At 39.7% G+C, this 21,638-nt stretch overlaps 1 protein-coding gene across 6 annotated transcripts in view; it reads right to left on the bottom strand.

Moving 5' to 3' along the window:
- Nucleotides 1-21,638, bottom strand: part of CHID1 (chitinase domain containing 1) — a 106,210-nt gene extending 84,572 nt beyond the window's left edge. Inside the window, exons 1-8 of one of the 6 annotated variants that reach the window (XM_027702815.1) lie at nt 21,549-21,638; nt 18,546-18,618; nt 14,684-14,826; nt 13,333-13,482; nt 11,914-12,046; nt 10,966-11,010; nt 9,549-9,655; nt 8,128-8,189 (exon numbers count right to left, since the gene is read on the bottom strand). In XM_027702815.1, the coding sequence (XP_027558616.1) occupies nt 8,128-8,189; nt 9,549-9,655; nt 10,966-11,010; nt 11,914-12,046; nt 13,333-13,482; nt 14,684-14,809 (623 nt within the window). In that variant the 5' untranslated portion in view covers nt 14,810-14,826; nt 18,546-18,618; nt 21,549-21,638. Of the gene's footprint in view, nt 1-8,127; nt 8,190-9,548; nt 9,656-10,965; nt 11,011-11,913; nt 12,047-13,332; nt 13,483-14,683; nt 14,851-15,574; nt 15,648-17,070; nt 17,245-17,372; nt 17,422-18,545; nt 18,619-21,293 lie in introns of those variants that run through there. The other 5 variants (XM_027702798.1, XM_027702824.1, XM_027702806.1 and 2 more) reach the window with 5 other exon arrangements.

The following is a 21,638-nucleotide window of genomic DNA, read 5'->3' as shown; positions in this document are numbered from 1 at the left end:
TCAGTACAGAACTCTAGATCTGTTTAGCACTATGCTTAAACCTGAACAGAATAGAGAACAACTTCATGACCCATTCCAGGAGGCTAAAAGCGCTTAAGCAGGAAAGGCAGAATACACAAAAGCAATTCAACCAAGCTTTTTGCTCCACTTAAACTGAATAAGATCTGAACTTTCATGAAAAACATCTTGGTATTGTTGCGCCTTTCAAAGTAGTATCACCCTAGAGATATTCTTCTGAAATCATTGTTCTTCCAATATAATCATCCGTCACAGTAATTATGCTTAACTTCCACAATTGTAGACACTATCCAAAGGTAACCCAGTATTTTCATTTTCCCTGAAATTATATCTGATGAAAACTTCCTAAGGCCTATAAAAGCCATTACTCTCAAAATGCTGGTGAGCAAACAAAGCAAGTTTTATCCCTTTCCCAATACCAGCAGTATTTTGTGCTTACAATTTGAGAGCTGCCTGTGCTGAACAGCCCTTAACAATAACTGTCACACTGCTACCTATATTTCTCTTCTAGGGGAAGACATGAGATTAGGAAACAGCTTTTGGTCTGTCTGCAAAATACACTTCTACCATTCTTTCTCTGGGAAAGTAACAGCTTTCCCTCCTGTTACTTTATCACATGCATTCCACATTAAGAGTGTCACTATTCAGACAAAACAATTACAGCATACAAGAATCCTTTTCCACAGGAACACATTAAAAAATTACAACACTAAACTAAACAGACATTTATGGACACCAACACATGCATCACAACTCCCACATGACACAATGTTATCAAAAACTATAATCAGTAGTAAAACTAGCCAAACAAGCTTTCCCGCTGATTTGAGTCTCATGGCTTAGTGACCTTTTTAACTAATTATGCCCAATCTACAGTAGGAGTGCAACCTTTATTAGATGTCAGAGGTGTTAAATATAAGATAAATTTGACCAAAGAATCAGTTCCTCTGGCACTGAGATTATTCTACAGTGTTCATCAGCAGGGATCTCTCTTCTCTGCCTGGCTGCCTTTGTTAGCTGTAGGAACTCAGAGAACTCTACACCATGCAAAACATTTGCTGACTTTAAATTTAATTATTTAGAAGATGAGGGGATAAGAGGAAGGGCAGAATAGGACAAAAGAACTAGCATAGGTAGAGAACAAGATAACATATTTTTCTTTTCCATTCAGAAATAAGGCTAATACCCTCATTCCCATTCTGCATCTTCACATATCTGCCTCAGCTCCTAAAATTTTGCATTCCAGATAGCAATGCTTTGAAGCATAAGAAGAAAAGCAGTTGGGATTATTTTGAACCAGATGCAAAGAAAAACAGAAATTCAAAGAAATATTAATTTCAAGGTTTCAGCCTTCCTCAGCAATGTCAGACACTGGTGGTTGGCCAGCAGAGGCAAAAACTGATCCACAAAGGCCGTGACATACCCACGAGAACAGTTACTACACAAAAGCAGTCATATTTCAAAAGTGGAAAAACATACAGTGTAGAACCATAACCTGTAACTGTAAACACAGGACAGAGATTTGTGGCCTGATAAAAAGGCTGTGGCCTGATAAAAAGGCAGGAGTGTAGTTTGGATTGTTGGTGCACTCGGGACTCTTAGACAGACTACACTGAAACAGCCACTTTTTCTCCTCCCACCACCAAGTTCAAGCAGTATCGATCTGGCTAAAAAATAATTACCTTGAACTTGAGGAGAGCAAGAAGAAAAGGGGTAGCTGGACAACTTCAGATTTTTGCTCAAGAAACCCAGATTAATATCCACTCACTACCTGTCAAGCCATGTCTCTGGGCCCTGAAACCTTTTTAGCAAATCAGGCAGGATTAATAGTTAAAGACTTAATTTAGGCTCACTTCCATGTGTCGGCCAAGACAAATTACATAAATAAAATGTGCGGTCTTCCCCTCTCCCCCAAAGAGCAATAGCAGAACGTTCATTTACTGTGCTATAAATTAAAACTTTACTGTGTCCCAACAGTGCTTTCCAGTGGTTTAAATACAACGTTCTCCAATGTTACCATTGGTAACTTTGAAAGAAAAGCTACTGACATTTTAAACATTTTAATGAGGTACAGGAAAGTAGGAATAGAATCAATCTTCCTAAAAAAGCTTCATTAAATATTTACCAGAGACTTCACCATAGCCAAGTTTAACTTCAAAGCAGGTACTAAAATATCGGCAGCTTTAAGTCTCTATCTTGAGCTAATTAAGGTCTACTTCATTCCTACTATTTCAGGCCTTCTCTGATCACTACCATTTGGCAGGTCAATTTTCCAAGTGTTCATGATTTCAAAGTACCTTGTCCCCTATAGAGTATGTAGATCTCCGAATTTTCATCACCCAAAGCTCATGGGAAGCTTATTTTTACAGAAATCACTTTTTTGAGAATTGCTGGTCTATTGTGTTTTGGACATCTTGTAGTACAGTTTGCTTCAGTGCACAAGAATGGGCTGTAGATGCATTTGAAAAGCCTTGCAGAAGACATGTAAGGCTGTTATATCCTTCCCTTCAGTTACATGGCCCTTCAGAACTCTGCAACTTTCCAACTTCAGTCACCTTTCTGCACAAGCCGGTAGTCAGTACTCCCTAAAATTTATGCCTTGTCAAGAAAATTGGACAAAATAAAGCTGTCTAGTCGAAGAAGAAAATGTCCTTTCCTGCCATTTCATTGCCTAGTTAATACCAAGAAACTGGAGTGAATTATGGTAAATCTTTGATTAATAGATTAACTTTTCAGGGACTAACATGAAGGATACAATTGCCAGAAGAGCTTTTTCCTCTTATATTCCTACCAACGTTAATAAGATGTCTGAAGGTCATCTTCTGCATGATACCAAGTGCCTGCAGCATGTGGTGACAAAAAATCACGTTTTTCAGATTGATTCTGTGTGATGGCAGTGCCATCTGTCAACTAAAGCTGGACTGATCAGAATATTGTGTGGATTTTTATGTAGGCTGTGAGATTCTGATGAGTACATTCATGCCTTTTTCACAACCCAGGTCTGGAGAAAAAAAACCACCCAGTAAACCCACAACTGAGATTAGCAAGTTAGATATGGTCCTGGTTCAGTTGTTAAATAAATAAGCAGGAGAGCCTTTGCTTACTCAGGTCTCAATATTTCTGCCATGTACATTTCTAAACTTAAATGCCACAGGATGAATAACTTGGAATATTTTATTGGAAAATCAGGCAATAAAGTTTTAGAAAAAAAGACAGTTATTTAACTAAGAAGCAGGTTTAAACTATTAGAAGCAGCAAAACACATTGGAATTGAGGTATCTGCATAGGATATCTTGGCTCATTTAGATTTTTACTAGGAAACCAATGTCCTATATGTTAGAGTAAGAGGCAGGTAGTTGAATACTTTTTCACTGTGCAATAATTGCTGGCATGACAGGAAGCAGCATCAGTTAGATGCAGTCCTTCATCTCACATTAAGTTTGATATCCCTGTGATTTGTATATTAATAGTTCTAGACCCAGAAATCACAGGGAAGAAGCAGGCACCAGTGCTATAGAGGGTACTTCAAAGTATCTGTATTAGATGCCTACCGGAACCCAAACCGGTCAGTATAAAGACCCCAAAAGAGGTTCATGCACATATACCAAGACAATTTAGGTTCTTCAGATAGACAGTGGGTATTTCTAAATCTAAGAACCTAAATAGAAGAACCCAATGCCATTTTATACATCTGAAAGTATAAAAAGCACGCATACAGGGTTGTTGTATAAGACTCCAGGCATCGAGGACCCTGCATGAACAGCCAGAGAGCAGGTTGCTTAGGGTATCTCACATGAAACCAGGCAGCTATATTTAGGCATATAATTCTCTTATAAAAATCGATACTGTTGGTAAAATCAACATTTAAATGAATATGCAAAAGAAGGCAGCACAAAAGATTGATATAATTTAAGACATTAGTCTGCTGCGCACTGCAGAACAATTCCTAAGACCAAACCGGAATGATCAGAAAATTTTTTGTTCTTGAAAAAAAACCAAAGCAGATTAAGTTAGTTCTGATTAAGAAGGCATAAAACAGAAGATTCATAGTTAGAATGAAACCACAGAATTTCATGTTTTAGTGGATGCCAGCGACATAACTTCTTAGCAACATTTCACCTTCCCTGTAATGCCAGCTAGAACAAATAGGAAACTGAAAGCCCTTTTTAGATAATTCCTCAGGCCTTGAAGGAATAATTTCCACTCATTTATAAAGCTGAAGTGAGTAACCAAAAACATAAAGGTTTTCTAGAAACGTGCAAAGGGCTGACAGAGGAGTGTCTAAATTTACCTCATTTTAAAAATTCTCAGTGATCACAGGTTCCTAAGGAGGCTGGTCATAGGATTTATGTGTTACAGAAAAGCTAACACTGTTACCTTGTTACATGAAGACACTTACAGAATTTAATTGTCACAAAGTCTTTAGGGAATTCAGTGTTTCAAGCCCCAACATCAAGACAACAGGGAGAGCATGTGTTAGGAAGATGTCCATCCAATATTCAGGTTCAGCTACTGAAAAAGGTATCTCATGGAGACACTTGCTCAGCTGAGGTCTATTGAGCAGAGAGCTTCAGCTTCAATTAATCCACCTTTCTGATATATGAAGTAGTATTTAAATCATAACCCAATTTATTAGTGAGTTAGAACACTAATTTGCAGGTTTTCAGTTTCTTTTGCAGACTCACCTGCTTTGAGGTGCACTGTGCTAAAAAGTCTCACTGCACATTGTCTTTAGAGAGTGGATACTCATTCAGTAGCTGAAACACCTTATCAGGCACAAAAGTTCCATGAGCAAATCTGCCCCTCTAGTAATTTTAAAGATACAGATAGGGATAAAGAAACCTGTACTATATTAGGTGTTCCTGCACCACTAAGGCAGTACATTGGACAGGATCACAGACCTTCTCCATAACACTGTTAAAAACATGACAGGAATAATTTCCATAGCTTTCCCCTCAACAAGATACATGAAATATATTGAGTGCCATTTTATTAATTTCATAGCTAGATATCCACTTACTTTGGGTTTTGAAAAATGAACACCATAATGATTTCCTGTGAAATATTTTCCCTTAGATCCACATCGTGGCTCTAACATTTTGTAAGGCAAGCTGGCAGCTGCAGCATATCCCCATCTATTTTAGGCACCTGTGTTGAGTTTCAATAACCTGTTGCTAATTGCTTATGTGAGACTATTCCTTGTATTTCAGGGGAAAAAAAAAATCTGATTTTTTCTTTTATTTTTAAGCTAAAACATGTTCACTTTAAATAATATGAATAAACTGTATTAGCCAGGCAGGTCTTCTTATATTTTCAGACTGCTCCGAAAGTAATTTGTAGGCAAACTATCTGTTTGCCTTTACCCAGAAGTAGGTTAAGCTACTTTCAGATGTTTGACCTTGAAGGATCTGAATCACGAAAGCCTACACTGTACCTAACAGTTAAGACAGATGCTTTATTTGGAGCATACACAAATACTTTTCTATGAACACTTCACATTTCCAAAGGATTAGGCTTCATCTCTGTGCTGACACCTACCTGTCAACTAACTCCCAGCCTTCCAAGCTTAAGAACGTGCTTTACTGCTGATGTTTGTCACTTTCGAGACAAAACCTGAAGGAAGATCAGGCATGACTGACGTTACAATACTGCCACTCCGTGGGCTAAAGGGGGCATTGGGCTGCTGCAACTCTTTCGACAGTGACAGTGGAAGCAGAAGACCATCCATGCTTACCCGTTTATCAGAAATAACTCTGCTCTGCTACTCAAAAGAAAATTAACAGATCCCAAAGTAACAGCACTCAATGTGCAATAAAAATACAGGCTTGCCAAGGTGCTAAGTTCACTCAATTTTTCCCCTTAAGATCTGTTCAAAGCAGCTGTTCACTCCAAACAACATTGATAGGGAAACACCTGGGCCATCCAGTTTTAAAGCAAGTGACAGGCAAACAGGCAAGCTCAAAATGAAGACACTGGTCCCATAACTTAGAAGCATCGTGAGACAAAATTTCCATGTAATGATGTGATTCTCCTACTTTCATAAAACAGCTGCTACTGCACACACGAGCCTACCTTCAGCTTTCTGTCTACATCAGCCTTATTCAGAATGCCTCTCTGAGGAGGCAAGCCCAACCTAAGGCATTGTGCAACTTAAACAGTCTAACCATTTCTAGGAAAGTGGAAATAAAGGGAGGAAAAACCCACAGAGGAGTTTACAATGAATCATTTAAATCAAAACTGGTCTTGAAATGGAGGAAAACTTGCAGTTCCTACCTTCTGTTTCTATGTATGTTTTTGTGCTAAACAATGTTACCCATTTTGTGTTAGGATAATCCTAAAGAGTTGTTCACAGGTGGCCACATATGATCAAACATTACTGCCTCAGTGTAAAGGATGCAGTTACCATTCTACTGTATGAGAAAAACCCTCTCCTCTGAAGTTATGGAAAATACTTCCCAATCCTTCCTATCAATAACAGACAGACAGTGAATATGTAAGTGGTGCTTTACCTGAATAACACTCAGGTACTGAAGGCTAAAGCAACTCAACAGTAGCACCTCCTCTACTACAGTTTTTATCACACAAGGTGGGACAAACAAAACTGTTTTAGATAAGCATTACTACTGGCAGAGAGCAACATTTTTTACCATGCCACAAATAAACTCACCCTGGAGCTAATAGAAAAGTTATGTTTTGCTTCTGTGTGTCATTTGCAATACAGCACTTTCATACCAGTGTGCTTAAAGTGATCTTCAGTGAGTCTTAAAATTACAGTTACATAGTCTGTCTTACATCTGTGTTAAGTTAACTAACAGGAAAAGCATCAATTTTACTGAAATACCGTAAGCACAGTAGATAAAATGACCACTACTCCCAGCTTCTGGCTGGCAGTTACTAATTGCTTGAATCACCTTCTTGTCTGTCTTATTAAGACACTGCAATAGGTTCAGAGCTCATTATAGGGATCAACTCTTAGGAACAACCTGGCAAATTACCTAATTATGAGCAAGAGCATCTCGCTTAAGGATTACTCATTCTAGTGCAATTGGCAGAGCCCCGACAAAGCTACAAAGATTCTGCAGTTCCAATTTTTTGTTCCCAAGTGTAAGGCAGGACTGTTAACACCGCACTCAGTTAGAGAAGTAATTTATATGCCCTCAGTCAGCAACATTTGCCCTAAACAGGATAACAAAGTAACCATTTTTGAAAGGTGAAATCTTCCACAATGAAGTCTGCATTCTGTGCAGCTTGCTTTAAGCTACTTTCCCCCAGACATCTAGGCAAGAGAGATCTGGTAAAAATACTGTGCTTTAGGGAAATGGATGCCTGAATTTCCTGAGAAACTAACACAAAATCTTCAGATTGCTGCACCGAATCATTCATTTCACCACATATTCTGCCTTTTCCTCACAAAGCAGAAGTATGTAGCTTGCCTTACCTTAACTCTGTTCAAGTTGTTAAAACAGCCAAGGGGCTTTTGCTCAAGCAAAACAGATTAGAATATGTCAGGAAACAGTTTAATATACAAAAGCCCTCTAGTTTTAGCAGATACAATAAATGCAGACTCACTGAAACTTCATAGCATAGCTACCAAAAGGTAGATCAACTACACCAAAGTTTAAAATATACTGTGCTTGCAGGAACTGGGAGCAGTTTCTCCCTAGATTTACTTCAGGTTGGGGATTTTGTTTTTAGTTTCAGGAGGTCTAAAACATCTCTATAAAGGTTTGGAAGGTTTCCTATCAAAGCACCACACACTTCCAAGCTTCACCCAGTAACCCAAACCAGTCAATGTTACGATAAGGCCAATGACAACATGTGCATGTGCAACTGAGGTACCCTCTTCACCCCGCTACAACAGTAACATCATGCAAAACTCAAACACGAAAGGCTAATGTGGGCTGCTAAGTCCATTATGAAGGTTATTATGTAATCCTTGAGTTCATATAGAGTGGAGTAAACTCTCTATTTCTTTCTAAGGTAAGCAGAAGAATCTTTAGTTGTTCTAGAATGAAGTGTATTTGTTTATAAAGACAAATTCAACATGGACAAATTAAAAAGATGCTTTGAAAGATTTTTAGGAATTGCATCCTAGAGACTCATACTCACGTTTGCTTTTGATTTCCCAGCTGACTCCAAACTTCAACTACAAAACCATCAAAATTTTCATTCTAAATAGAGAGATTTGACAACAATACACAGTTAAAAACCATGCTTTTCATTATGCTTCTATCAGAGATGATAATACACTATCAAAGCACACAGTTCTGTAGTTTGTCTTGTATTATTAACAGATTGAACATGTTTTGTATTCTTATACCAGCTTCACCTTTAACTTCATGAAGAAGTCCAAGAAAAGCACAAATTATTTAACAAATATGCAAAAGTTAAAAATCTCTATTAGTTATCTGTGAGTTCTACTCTTACAGAATAAACCAAAATTGGACTGGGAAAATTCAGACATTAATGAGACAATTGGTTGTTAAGCAAATCATTTGACACACATTTACTTGTATACTGGGGAAAAAAACCTCATTAGCTCTTGAGTCTAAACATGTAAATGCTAATTCGGCATAGACGTGATTCCAAATATTTCCCACAATTAATCTCACTGGTGATAATTTATGCTAAGCATGATCAAGGATACTGTTGTACTTGAGTTGACCTCCTTAAGAGGTCAACTGTTATTGAGGACCTAAAATTGATGTACTGGTTACAAATTTTAAGAAACTACTCAGTTTAGCTCTACATTCATCTTCCTCAGAGCACAGTAAGATTTCTTCACATCATGTAGCAAGTGAGAAATCTTATTCTGACACTAATTAGGTAGGCTGTCATGAATCAACCACCAAAGCTGAATGTCTTTTGGGTGCAACTTGTCTAGTCCTACACATGCATAGCTCTAAAGCCATCAGGTAAGGGGCTGCCCAGATAAACCTCAGCAAACAGTAACCATTCCTTAAAGAATTCATCCTCCTCTCCCCAGCCTCTTGATATTTTGAGGAAACTGGTTTATCAGACCTGAGCAAAACTGTTCAATAACAGGTATCCAGGGAGTTATTCTTGGTATTAAAAGGGGCTCCTTAGCCACTGGGCCTGAGTGAACTCCTGTACAGAAAAACAGCATTCATTGCACCCATGACCCTTTTTCTGCTATCAGAAAATGCCACTAAGCAGTTTAGCCCCTGCTTAATAATTACATTTTTAATAGAAATGTAAAAGAAGCAATTTATAGCAAGCAAAGGTCACCATTGCAGCTGTCAATAATAACTGAACAAGGTTATCTTGATCAGGGTTATGTAGTCTCATGTTAGACTTGTCCTTAACTGCACTTAAACATGCTGCACTTCATATTTAAAGGAATTGGACACGTACTAGAACACACTATTAAGAATCCCACCTTATTATTGTTTTGAGCAGAATTTTATTTTGTAGAATATAAAATCACTAGAAATGAGAAAACACCCATCACAAAAGGAATCAAATATCATCACACACTATTTTATAAGTATCATAAAAAGTCTTTTCACCTTGGCTAGCAGAACCATGTTCTTGGAAAGCTCCTCTATCTCATCTTCACTGCCAAAAACACTCTCAAAGTCCTGATAAGTCCAGCCATCAAACAAAATTCGAGGCACTATCAAGCAAAGCCATCAATCAGTAGTGAAAATTAAGAATTTATTATCTACACTGGAAAAATTATGCAGAAACAGAATACAGCAGATAGAAGCAGAGATACCAGTAAACATCATATCCCATGACTAAGATCATTGCTCTTTCACTCTGACCAGCTTCAGCAGCATAGATAAATTGATGTTGTAGAACATTCTTCTTCATTTTAAGTTTAGTTAAAGGTGACACTTATGCAAGTTTTAAGAAAACTAGATTGAACTACCTTAATTGAACTACCACTTAGGGCCCCAAGTAAAGCCCCAATATTAGACAGTAATCTGTAAGTTGTGCATCTCTTCTACCACAATAACAAGGTTAAAAAGTTCACCTCTAATTTACTCTTTTGTACTCAGCCCTGCATTACTTCACATTTCTACTCATTTCAAGGCCCTATGGCAAATTTTTAATTCTGGGAAAAGTAGGCACTTGAGCTCATATAATTTCTTTTTCTAAAAACACAAAACATAAAAAACTTACACAATCAGGAAAATTGTTGTTGGAGCAGTCAAAAATTATGCCCATTGGAAAAGTCAACAACTCTTATGGAGCTATGTCTAAGCCCTTTCTACCTACCAAGGATGTAAAAGAGTATTTTAGAAGGGTATAGAGAGATTTCAAAGGCTTTGTACCTTGGCAGCTGAAGTACTTTAAAATATCTGACTGAGCATTCAATTTTTCTAATGCATTTCAAACTTCATACTCCCTTCTGAATCAAGAAGTGTTTCACAGTTCCACAGAATTCTTGCTATAGACAAATGTAAGAAGTCTGGCACAGTAGAATCTCTATAGCGATGTTTGCTATTTTCCCTAAAGACACACACTGTAGCACATCCCATGAATTCCCAGCTTCAAGGGGAGAAGAGACAAAGTAGGACTTTTCTACTATCATGAAGGAAATTCTGATTGATTCGATTTTGATTTTTTTTCTTTGTAACCACACAGAACCCTGAGCAACAAGTCTGAAGACTGCTTTCCCTGGGGAGGCATAAAATGTTATTACTAAGTATCCCTCCAGTGAGGACCCTGTGAACCAAGACTTATCCAGAGACAAGAGGTTAAGGCAAAACGTTAAGGCACCAAGAAGGTCAACACTTCAGTTACTTAACTATCTATAGTTAGCTACTTTTATTTTTCTTCTCAGACATGTTCCTTCTCAGACTGTGCTAAGGTAACCTCCCTTTCTCCCATACACACCCGGAACAAAGCCTTCCTTTGCTCTGCTGGCAGTTAAAGAAGGTAAGAAAGCAAGCAAGCAAACACAAAACAGAGGCTCACCTATTTTGATGTTTTTGGAGGTTTTCCTGACATCTTTCATCCAGCCTGTCAAACAGCATTAATTAAGACAACTCTTAAAATACAAATGATGTTGACAATGATGATATATTTTCAAGCATTCTTCAAATAAAGTAGCATAGATTCATTATACGTATATTTCTGACACTGACTACTAGTTCACAATCAACACAGACAAAAACAGAATTTAAAGCTATTAACCTGCACCACAGCTTTACTACAGTCTTACAATAGTCCCTACCCAGTCCCTCCCTGCTGCTTAGTTCTGCCTCACTATGGAAACTACCTTACTGCCTACTCAGAACAACACTTTTGGAGTCACCAAGCATCACTTGGGAGCAATGTTTTGGGTACTGATGGTACTTTAAAGTGTCCCATCCACTCCTCTTGCCAGTCATTGACTAGGATGAATTTGGTAGCAGGCACCAACATGGTAAGAATCACAGGTGTTTCAAATGAAATTCCACATTCAATCAAGTTCAAACCCATAATCTAGTACATTCTAGCTGAAATTTGAACTTGCTGCCAGTTTCTTGACAATGAAGGGAAAAATTCTCTTCAAATTAAATTAAGCTTCCACTTCCAAAACAAATTCACCTAGAGGTTTTTTGCAAAGAAAAAAAAAAACAACCAAACCCCACAACAGGTAAACAACTGCACAGTGCAAACACCAAAGACTATTTCTACCTATACAGACTCTTTGTCCCTTCCATTTTTTAAGAGGGGCTTTGTAGCCTGGTGGAAAAGCCAATCTTCCCACTTGGGAAGGAGATTGTGGTAGCAGATGGGGACAGAAAGAAGTTCACTCCGAAAAAAAACTCTCAGAGAAATGAAATAGATTAAAGTACTTCACCGTGAGGTAGAGCCAGCAAAAACCACGTAGTCTGCAACAATGCTGCAATTCATATTCAAAGGAAAAGAAAATAATACCTTTATCAGCATCATGGAGCCCGGTGAACTGGAACATTTCCTTCCCTTTCCTTTTCACTTGTAACCAAACTGGCGAGATTAGTGTAAATTTGTTCCCAAATATTTTAGCAATGTCATAGCCATGGTTGTTCCACTTGAAAAACAAGTGAGAAAAAAAAGTGAGAGACTCAGAAGCAAGATATACACTTTACTTTTGACCAATATAAATTCTTTAACACAAATGTAATCATCTGCTAGATCCCTATTTGTTCATTTGAAGAAACCTTCTGGGACATTATTTTTCCTTAAATAAGGAAGTACTCTGGAAACTCTGGTAGCTACATGAAAGACAAATTGTGCAAATCGTGCTAATTCTTAACTACAGAAACCTGAATGTAGGCTCCAACACAGTTTTGGATTTAAGTCATGTAAGACTGAAACAAGTGAAAACCATCCTTCTAAACAAAAGGATGAAACATTTATTATTCAAGAAAGAATGTTTTGAATAATAGTAAGACAGGATAGCAAAGGAGATCAGTTCCATAGCAGCATATAATTTTTAGGTGTTGATTTAGAAGGTTCAAGATGACAGCTGCAGCGTGAGGACACTTAGTAGCCCTCTTATCCTGACTTCACTACAGCTTCACCTGGTTCGTCAGCAACAAGAGAATACTATCATCACTGTTACAACCACTCTTAAGGAAACTTTGCTGTCTGACCACTCAGGAGTCACTCTAGGAGTCACAGTCCCACCACCCCAGACTTTCACTCCTGGGACCGGGGCCCCGTCACATCGGGCAGTTCCAGTGACTGACAGGTGCCCATCTTGTCTCCCTGCACACCCCACACTCACAGTCAGACTAGTTTCCCTACCAGCTCAGCCCTGAGCTTCCCACAGCAGAGACTCAGATGTCTGGATCCTTAAAGCAATTTAATTATGACAAGACCCCCAAAAAAGGAATCCCCAGGATTTTGTACCCCCACAGTTTATGCCCATGACAGTTTGGGGTCTTCCTGCTGAGTCATCAACTCCTGCTGCATTTGAGTGCCTGGTCACCTGGGTGCCACAAGTCCCTGTGCTCTTCGTGATGCAAAGGGTCAGCATGAGCTGCCACCACTTCCTTGCACCCAGGGCACAACCTGCAGCTCACACTGCAGCTGCATACCCAGCTATCAGCACTGAGTGTATTCCTCAACAACAGTGAGAAGAAAAACAATATGACCTAGACATCCTTCAAGAGACAGATGAGAGAACAAGGGTTTGAGACCACCGGAACTCCAAGCCAGCTCTCAAATAATCCTCTAGCTATTTGGCTGTGTTTGATCAGCAGTTCTCGTTATTATAAAAATGCTTCTAAAGCAGGGATGCAAGCTTGCAGGATAGCACAATCTGCTGCTCACCCATTCAAAGCATGAATTTTATTCATTGTATCAACTTACAGGAGTAATATATCCCAGAACATCTCCTGAGAAATGTCTTTCCTTCATCTTCTTGGAGCAATAACTTCTATGTTCCCGTATTATATCCTTTGCTTTTGGATCCACAACTACCAGTCCCCGGTCCTGTACATTTTTATCAGAATGCAGCATCTGTGAAGAGAAGACAATTATCAGTTAGATGAAATAACCACTTTCAATAGCAACAGACTTTAAACAAAACAAAATAACAAATCACTTCATTAAACTCTGAGCACTCCATTTAAAAGGATGCAGAACAGTTTGATTTAAAACTGAAACATGTTAGTCCTCAGAAATTATTTGTCATCCTCAGTAAACTTAGTTTGTTTGGAAGGCAAAAAGCATATAAACGCAAACAAAAATCAAGACATGATAAGATTAAAGAACATCATTCATGACAGCTGATGGTGTTCTACTCTTTGGCCGATGCTTTCTGCCACGTTACCCCCAAAGTAATAAAAAAAGGTTAGGACTTCTTAACCAAGAATTTGAAGACTACTTTTAAACTTGTTACATTTTAGTCTGAGAATGCTACATTGTAGTTACTGAAGGTCAAGGTTTTAAACACTTTTCCTTAGGGAAGATGCTTCAACAAAACCAGCACAAATAGTTTTAGCAGATAAAAAGAGTGGGAACAACTAATAAGGTGTGTATGGTGAGTACACAATAATCACCTATTGATTCAGCATAAGGAATGTGGAGATATGACCTGTCTTAACTCTTTATATTATCCTCACTACTGAAGACTAGATTTTCTTCATGGTAGGTGTTGAGCAAGCAAGTAACACAAACAATGAGAGATGTATATCCATAATGATAGGAAACAATAATATGCTTGGCAACTGAAGAGAGAATTGAGCATGTTGGTTCTGCTTGCACTGATTACGGGGGGACTCTGAATAATTTCTGCCTGCAAAGGAGTTGCTGGTTAGAAGGCTCTTCAAACTCTTCTAACAGGATACAGCCTTCCCACTGGTAAGGCTCCATTCCACCAGTAAATGATCTAGTGTTCTTGGCCCAAATTACTGTTCCCCACTCCACCTTCCAAAGGGATGGAAGTATGTTTCCTGAGGGGACAAAAACTTCCTGCTTCTGCAGCTTGCGTGGAGGATAGAGCTTCAGAAGTCTACATCATATTGGTTTAAGGAGTGAACCATTTGAGACACCCAAAAAAGCTAAAGAAAAGGACAGTTTCAGAGAGTCTTATTTGTGAGCATAAGCTTCAACGGAAATGCATTAACACTGTTCTCACAGAAGTAGAGTCCATTTACCAAAGTTCAATTAGTTCACTGTGCATGTTAGACAAGAAAAGCATTTCTGTTATTTCTCTTACCTTTTCTTCCAGCTTTTTTGTAGCGCCTTTCTTTGCATCTGTTTTTGACAAGGTACCTTCAGATAGCCAGCAAATCATGGTAAGAGAAAGTGAAGTACAGAGAAGCCTCATGGTGTTTTTCCTCATGTCAAGTTTCTCTTTCCCTGAAAACATAAAGGTTCAAATCTCTGTAAACAGGAATTGAGAATTAGTAGAGAACAGTTCTGTTCTGTGCTTTTTATCTATCACCCCTTATTTCTCTAAGAGGAAAGACTTTACAAAAAAAATAAAATAAACAAATACAGCCAGAGCTTGTTTTTCAACCTCTCCCCATTCATATGTAGCACTGGTTTTCCAGCCTAATTCCCAGCAGTGAATAAGAAGAAAACAGAGAAAAATACTAAGCATTAGGGAAAACAGGGCAAAAGAAGTAAAATAACAGAATGAAAAGCAATCTGTTACTAATTGTGGAAGTTCTAAGTATCAAACTGGCACTAGTTTTCATGTATAATAAACTAGTGGTTCTAGATATGTATCTGGCTGCTTCTTATAATTATGAGATCCTGATGGACAAGAAAAAAGGTTATGTTTTTCACAATTTTCTGAGATTTTGTTACACTTAAAAAACTATCTTGCTTCCTCTGTTACTCTACCACTCACTTTAAAGACTTACAAGCTCATTTCTACAAGTCATATTTACAACACTTGTCCTGTTCACACTGATAAGAAGTGCTGCTCAAAGTTTGAGTATTTTGTTTCTGTACAAAACATCAGGTGAGGAATCCCATAACAGCAGACTGAACATTCTAAAAGACTACTGAGGTAGAAGGAACCTTAAAGGTTCAGTGCAAATGTAATCAATGAAATAGCAGGGATAATGTAGAGATGAGAGCAACAACCCAATAAACTTACTCGCATTTCAATGTGTCTGGCTTAGCAGTGAGGTTTTAAAAAGTAGAGGTATTTATTGTAGGAGTTAGAGATTCTGCAGAAAAAGCGAGGAATACGTGATTGGGGAACAAAGCAGAAGAATGATGGCAGCAAAAGTGCTTGACAAAAACCCAATGTCACTATCACCAAAGAACACAAAGTATCAAAAACCTCATGTACAAAATTATTTGAAGGCTTTAATCAAGTCTTTTAAAGACTGCAAAATAAAAGCAGAAAGTCTAATATTTCTTGGATCTAGAGGGCAGGGTAAGAGCTAAATTGCTATACAGTTTGAAATTCACTATTATTAATAATTATGGTGTTATGCCTCTACTTTGACTTCAAGGTCACTGGTAACCTCCTTGTTTTTCACATCCTAAAAAGTCAGAAAACCAGGTTGCTCTTGATATCATCTCCTCTGTTCCATCTAGCTTGGCAAGATCTATAAACTACTTTAGGGAAGAACAACTGAGATCCTGAATAGTCAATACAAGTCTTAACTATTTGGACAGGATATCAATTCTTCCAGAAGCTTGTATATATTGATTTGGAGGTGTCTGATTTCACTTTCAAAAACAATTAGCAACTGCATCCGCTTCCCTGAAAAGAAGATAACGTCTAACAGCTGAAGAGCTGAAGTTTAAAAAACCATTACTGAACTCCAATTAGACATCAAAATGTGCTCATTTCCTTGACATGATCATATCCACTTGCCAATTATTGTCAACACAACATCCACTCCTAGATTTATAGAAGGCACTGAGCCCGTGGCAAAACGGTTTCTGACTCTTGGTTGGAAACCTATTTTAATAATTTGTTCTTTAACAACATCAGTTTTGTGAAATTTAAGTAGACGGCATCACTCTAAAACATGAAGATGAATTAGTCAAATGTGCTTTATGGAAATCATAAGCATGAATTTTGCAAGCTTTACAAAACTAAATCCTCATCAAGTTTTTCTTCTGCAAATTCACCACCATTTTTAAACTCTTCTTGAACTAACTAATCTCAGTAAAACTGTATTTGCCTGGTATTCTTGTTTATCTCCTTTATCACTGCAAAATGCAACCAGAATTGAAAACTATCTGTGTCCTTGTTCAACTGGTACTATCGACAATTTAAAGTTTAAAACATCTTTTGACAAACTGATCTGAAGCTCAGGTTTCTCTTTTAGCCAGGTCACAAATGTTGTTTAACCCCAGTCTCCACTTGAGGTAATATACTTTTAGTCAGCTATTTCAAATGCATCTGTATTTTTAAAAGGGAGAAATGCTGTCATAGATTTAGGCTGTCCAAAATAAGAAACCAAAGAAACTAAATAATCTTGGAGGCTGTACTGAGATTCTTATTACAGCTGCAGAAGGAGCCTGCACCACTTAGTAAGGAAAGACCAGGAGGCATGCTGATGATGCGTTTTTAAATGAAATCAATAAAAGCTATAGTGGGGAGTGAAGAGCGAGGATAAATCCGTTTCTAACCTGTGTAAACGTTAAACCCTTTCCTCCTGTAAGATAGCTCTACTTTGATGGTCAGAATTGTCTCCCCCACTCGTCTGAATCTTGAGATACCAAAGCTCCCCCGGCAGCTGCACGCCCGCTATGGCAGCGCCGGCCCCGCCGCGGCCTCCCCCGAGCTCAGGCCCGGTGGGGCTGCGCTGGCCGCCCCCCGTGCCGTGTCTCCCCCCGGCCGGCTGCGGCAATGGCGAGGGCCCCCACGCCGCCGGAGCACGGCCGCGCCGCGCCGCCCAGCCCTGCCCGCCCGGCCCGCGGACACCACGTACCGCCCGCCGCCGCCGCGGAAGTGCGGGCGGGTGGCACCGCCCCGCCGGCTCGGGGCCGCGCCAACATGGCGGGGCGGGCTGAGGGAGCGGCGCCGACTCCGGCTCCAGGTCGGCGCTCCGGGCGGGCCCGGAGCCGCGAGAGCGACGCGATATCCCGACTGAGCCCCTGGGGCAGAGCCGCCGGCTGGGCTGTCCCGTCTTGTGCAGGGGTGCGGTTGCTTTGGGGCTCATCAGTACCCCAAGAAAGCAAATGGTAGTCATGGTCTGACAGTGAATTCCCGTGAAGAGCCTCCTGGTTTAGCCCAAGCTGTAGTAAATAGCTACAGCTCCAGGTTTAGCCTGGAGAAGAGGCTGAGGCGACCTTATCTCTCTCTACAACTACCTGACAGGAGGTTGTAGCCAGGCGTGGAGTGGCCTCTTCTCCCAGGTAACCAAGTGATAGGACAAGAAGACACAGCCTCAAGCTGCACCAGATTGAAACTGGACGTTAGGAGGAATCTTTTCACAGAAAGGATGATTAGATATTGGAATGGGCTGCCCAGGGAGCTGGTAGAGTCACTGTTCCTGGAGGTGTTCAAGGAAAGACTGGCTGTGACACTTAGTGCCATGGTCAAATTGACATGGTAGTGTTAGGCCATAGGTTGGACTCGATGATCTCAGAGATCTTTTCCAACCTAATTGTTTCTGTGAATCTGTGAAATAGTGTAGGTAAATCGGGAGCTTGGCTAAAATACACGCGCTGGCCTGGAGGCAAAATGATCGTATAGACAAGGCTGCAGAGAGTCTGCAATCAATACTGCTAACTCTGGGTGTGCAGAGAGGAGGAGCCAAATCCCAGATGGCTCTTAACAGGTTCAAAAATAAAAGATTATGTTTTAAATTGCGATTTTTATTTTCTCCTGTTTTGACCTTCTACAGTTTGTGGTTTTGCATGCAATATGACTGTGCTACTGCTATTTTTACTGCAGCCCAAGTTTTGTTGTAACCCTGTTATTTCACAGGCTGCTTGCAGGAACTAAATACCATATCAAAAGACTTGATAATAAAAGGATGTGTTATGTCGTGATGTAGTCATGCCCAACATATCCTGGCAGTGTGCTTCCCAAAAGAGACCTTCCTGTGACCTGCTTTCTTTGTTGGTGAGACCTCCTAGAAGCTGAACTGAAAGGTTACCTTATTCTGCTGCTATGCCCTCTTCTTTCATTCCTTCCTGTGTAACGAAGATCTTCATGAACATTCTTTAGCACTGAAAAAAAAATATTATTCCTCTGAACAAAAGTCTAGCCAGTGAACCAGATCCATCCAAAATTTCTGGAAATTTTGAGTTTCATGATAATGATATTATCCTAACTTTGTGGGTTTTAATGTTGAAAGCAGCACATCTGATATTCTGGCATGGCAGAAGGCATTGTGCTTTCTGTTAATGGATAATGAATGTTAGATGTCAAATGCAGAAACAGGATTGAGTGTACACATGGAGGAGCCACCGATTCTGTTTTCTACTTAGTTCTTTTTGCTTCCAGTAATGGCTAGAATGATCATGAGGAGCAGAAGAAAACAATAACTGATGGTACAAATCTGACAAAAGTAACAAAGGAAAAGGAACAATTCCCTTTTTGTAGTTCCCACAACTGGATACATTCAGTTGAGTACTAATAGTTTTATGGAGGTCAGTGTAATAATTCAAATCTTTGTACCAAAGTGCAGTGAAATTCTGAAAAGTTAATAAAGCAACTTCCATGTGAAATGGAAAAGAAGGGACAGACATTGTGGATTTGCTGGCATACAGATGTGATACAAAACATTTTGTGTAATAGGAAAATGTTGACACTATTTCCTCTTTAGTGCTGATTTACAGTAACTAGAAATCTCTTTAAAAATTACAGCATTGTCGGATGGGTGAAACCAATTTTGTTTTTACACAGACTGGTGTTTTATATGTGTTAAACTCAAACCAAAATGCTTTTCAGAATTACCAACTCAGTGTGTTTGCAGAAGGCTGTGCCTAGTGTGAACTCTGAGCTGGGTAACAGCTGAGCTCACATTACAATGTTTCTTTCAATCAGGACGCATCTAGAGACCATTACAGGCTCTCTTGCCTCTAGCTATCTACTTATTCACATAAAATTTGTATCTTGTCCCTACCAAAACTATCTGAAATAGACTAATAAGCTCTCAGTTATGACACAATAAGGGCAGACATATGGCTACACATTTGTCCTAGTTGCATAAGCCATTGTTGAGGCAAAAAGACAGGGAGTAAGGATGAATATAGTGAAGCCTCAAAAGTCAGTCAAAGGATATTGATATAAAATGATCAGGGTATGTGTACTGCACACTGAGCTCCTTCAAATGAAACATTTAGCTGTATAGTGACAAAATTAGAGATATCCATATGTGTTAACCACCTGACTATTTGCCCTGTTCTCAAGAATCATTTGCAGTTCATACTTAGCTTGGTACTGCCACAGCTATTCACTGTCAGTATTTAAGCCACCACTGAGAAGGCAGTTGAAGTGTATGTACCTGCATGACTTGCAGTTGCAGTATTGATTGGAACACAGCCAGACAGGACCAATAGGCTAGCCTTTAGGTGTCACTGTGCTCTTAAGAGTAGAAGCTAGTTCAACATTTTGGATACCTCAAAAAAGTGTTTTGTTGTTTTTTTTTCTGATTACAGAAAAAACTTCATATAGTGACATATGAAGTTTTGATGTTTAAAGGTATATGGAAATTATATATAAGCATAAAAATCTACTTGTAAAGCTGTAAAAAAGGAAAGCTTTCTTCATGTAAGCCTACAGAAAATCTGTAGAGAATAATAGACTGGTTGTGCATGACTGCCTGTACTTGTACTTTGTCTACAAAATGGATTCAGGGACAAAGGGATATCTGCATGACTACCACATGCTGTCATCTTGTCTTTCTAATAGACACTTACACACCTAAAAAACACTCATGTAACAAGGTATCCTGAAAACATGCAGAACAGACACTTGTGAGGTGACCTAACTGAGGTGTACAGCCACTACCACAGAGGGTATCAGGTATTGTGTAGTTCTTTCTCTATGACAGAAAAATGTATCACTAACTTAAAGGCACTGGAGCTTGATGAGTCTAAACCAGATGCAAGCTCTTAAACAAGGATTAACCATGGAAACAAGCTATCCAGGGAAACAGTGAGTTTGATTGTGTCAGCAGGACTGAGTACCTTTCTGGAAGATAGACTGTAGCTAAAAGCTAGATATTGGGTTCAATTGGAGAGGTCGAGGGGAAGAACAGGTGAAATGAAATGTCTTTAAGTATACCGGAAAAGAGGTGAAATGACTGCTAGGTCTCCAGTAGCCCTAAACCCCATGATTCTAAAGTAATTATTTTCCACTAAGCATAGTAGTCACTTGTGTTACAGCTGAAGCTCCCACCATACTTTTGGGTAGGCAGACTAGGCCAGTTTTGACACCATTTGAATCTATTTTCGGCTGATGTGATTAAATGCTCTGCGCAGTCCTACCTCTTCAGCATGTTTAAGACAGTTTAACCTTGAAATGTTTTCAGTCTCAGGAGTAGATGTAGCATGGGACTGTGTTGCTCTGCATGTTCACAGCCTTCAGGAGAAACACGTGGCCCTGGGTTTGCAGTCTGTGGGCCCAGGGAGCCAGAGGGTGTACACTGCTATGTGTAACACAGAGCAGCCGCACCACTCATGCTATTGATGGCAGGCTCGCAAGGGCTATGCGACTAAGGATGGAGCGGCACACAGTGGTCCTGGGCTGGTCAGTGTTCAGAGAGACCGTGCAAGGTACATGAAACAGATCCCATGTACTGTTTTGGGGTACCTATGGAGCAGCAGGACCAAGGCATGGCCTCCCAGAGTCCACCTTGTGGAAAGCATGTTCTTACAGATGGCACCACAGTTTGTACCTTCCTCTCCATATTTTTGCAATAAGATCGCAGATTAACAGCCTGCTCAAAGCTTAGCGATGAAGTGAAATTTTCCTGTCTCCTGATCTGCCGTCCCTCTCCTTTCCCTCAGCTCTTACATCCTCTGAGGCAACTGCGAAGCTCGATATTTCATCTTCAAAAATGATCAAACTTGTCGACCGTTAGGGGCACGGGGAGCGGAAGGGATCAGGCTTTTTCCCGAGCCCGGAGCACGCAGTGGGTTACCACACGGACCTAGCGGCTGACGCCGTCCTGCCGCCCCTCGCCTCGCCCCGGGCCCATTTGCCCCGGTGTGCGGTGACTTGGTAATCGCGTCCCAGCAGC

Source organism: Neopelma chrysocephalum, unplaced genomic scaffold, assembly GCF_003984885.1.
Source record: "Neopelma chrysocephalum unplaced genomic scaffold, ASM398488v2 Primary Assembly neopelma1_24, whole genome shotgun sequence".
Classification (NCBI taxonomy): Eukaryota; Metazoa; Chordata; class Aves; order Passeriformes; family Pipridae; genus Neopelma; species Neopelma chrysocephalum.
The sequence above is the reverse complement of the archived record's forward strand: the minus strand, read 5'-3'. Positions and strand labels throughout refer to the sequence as shown.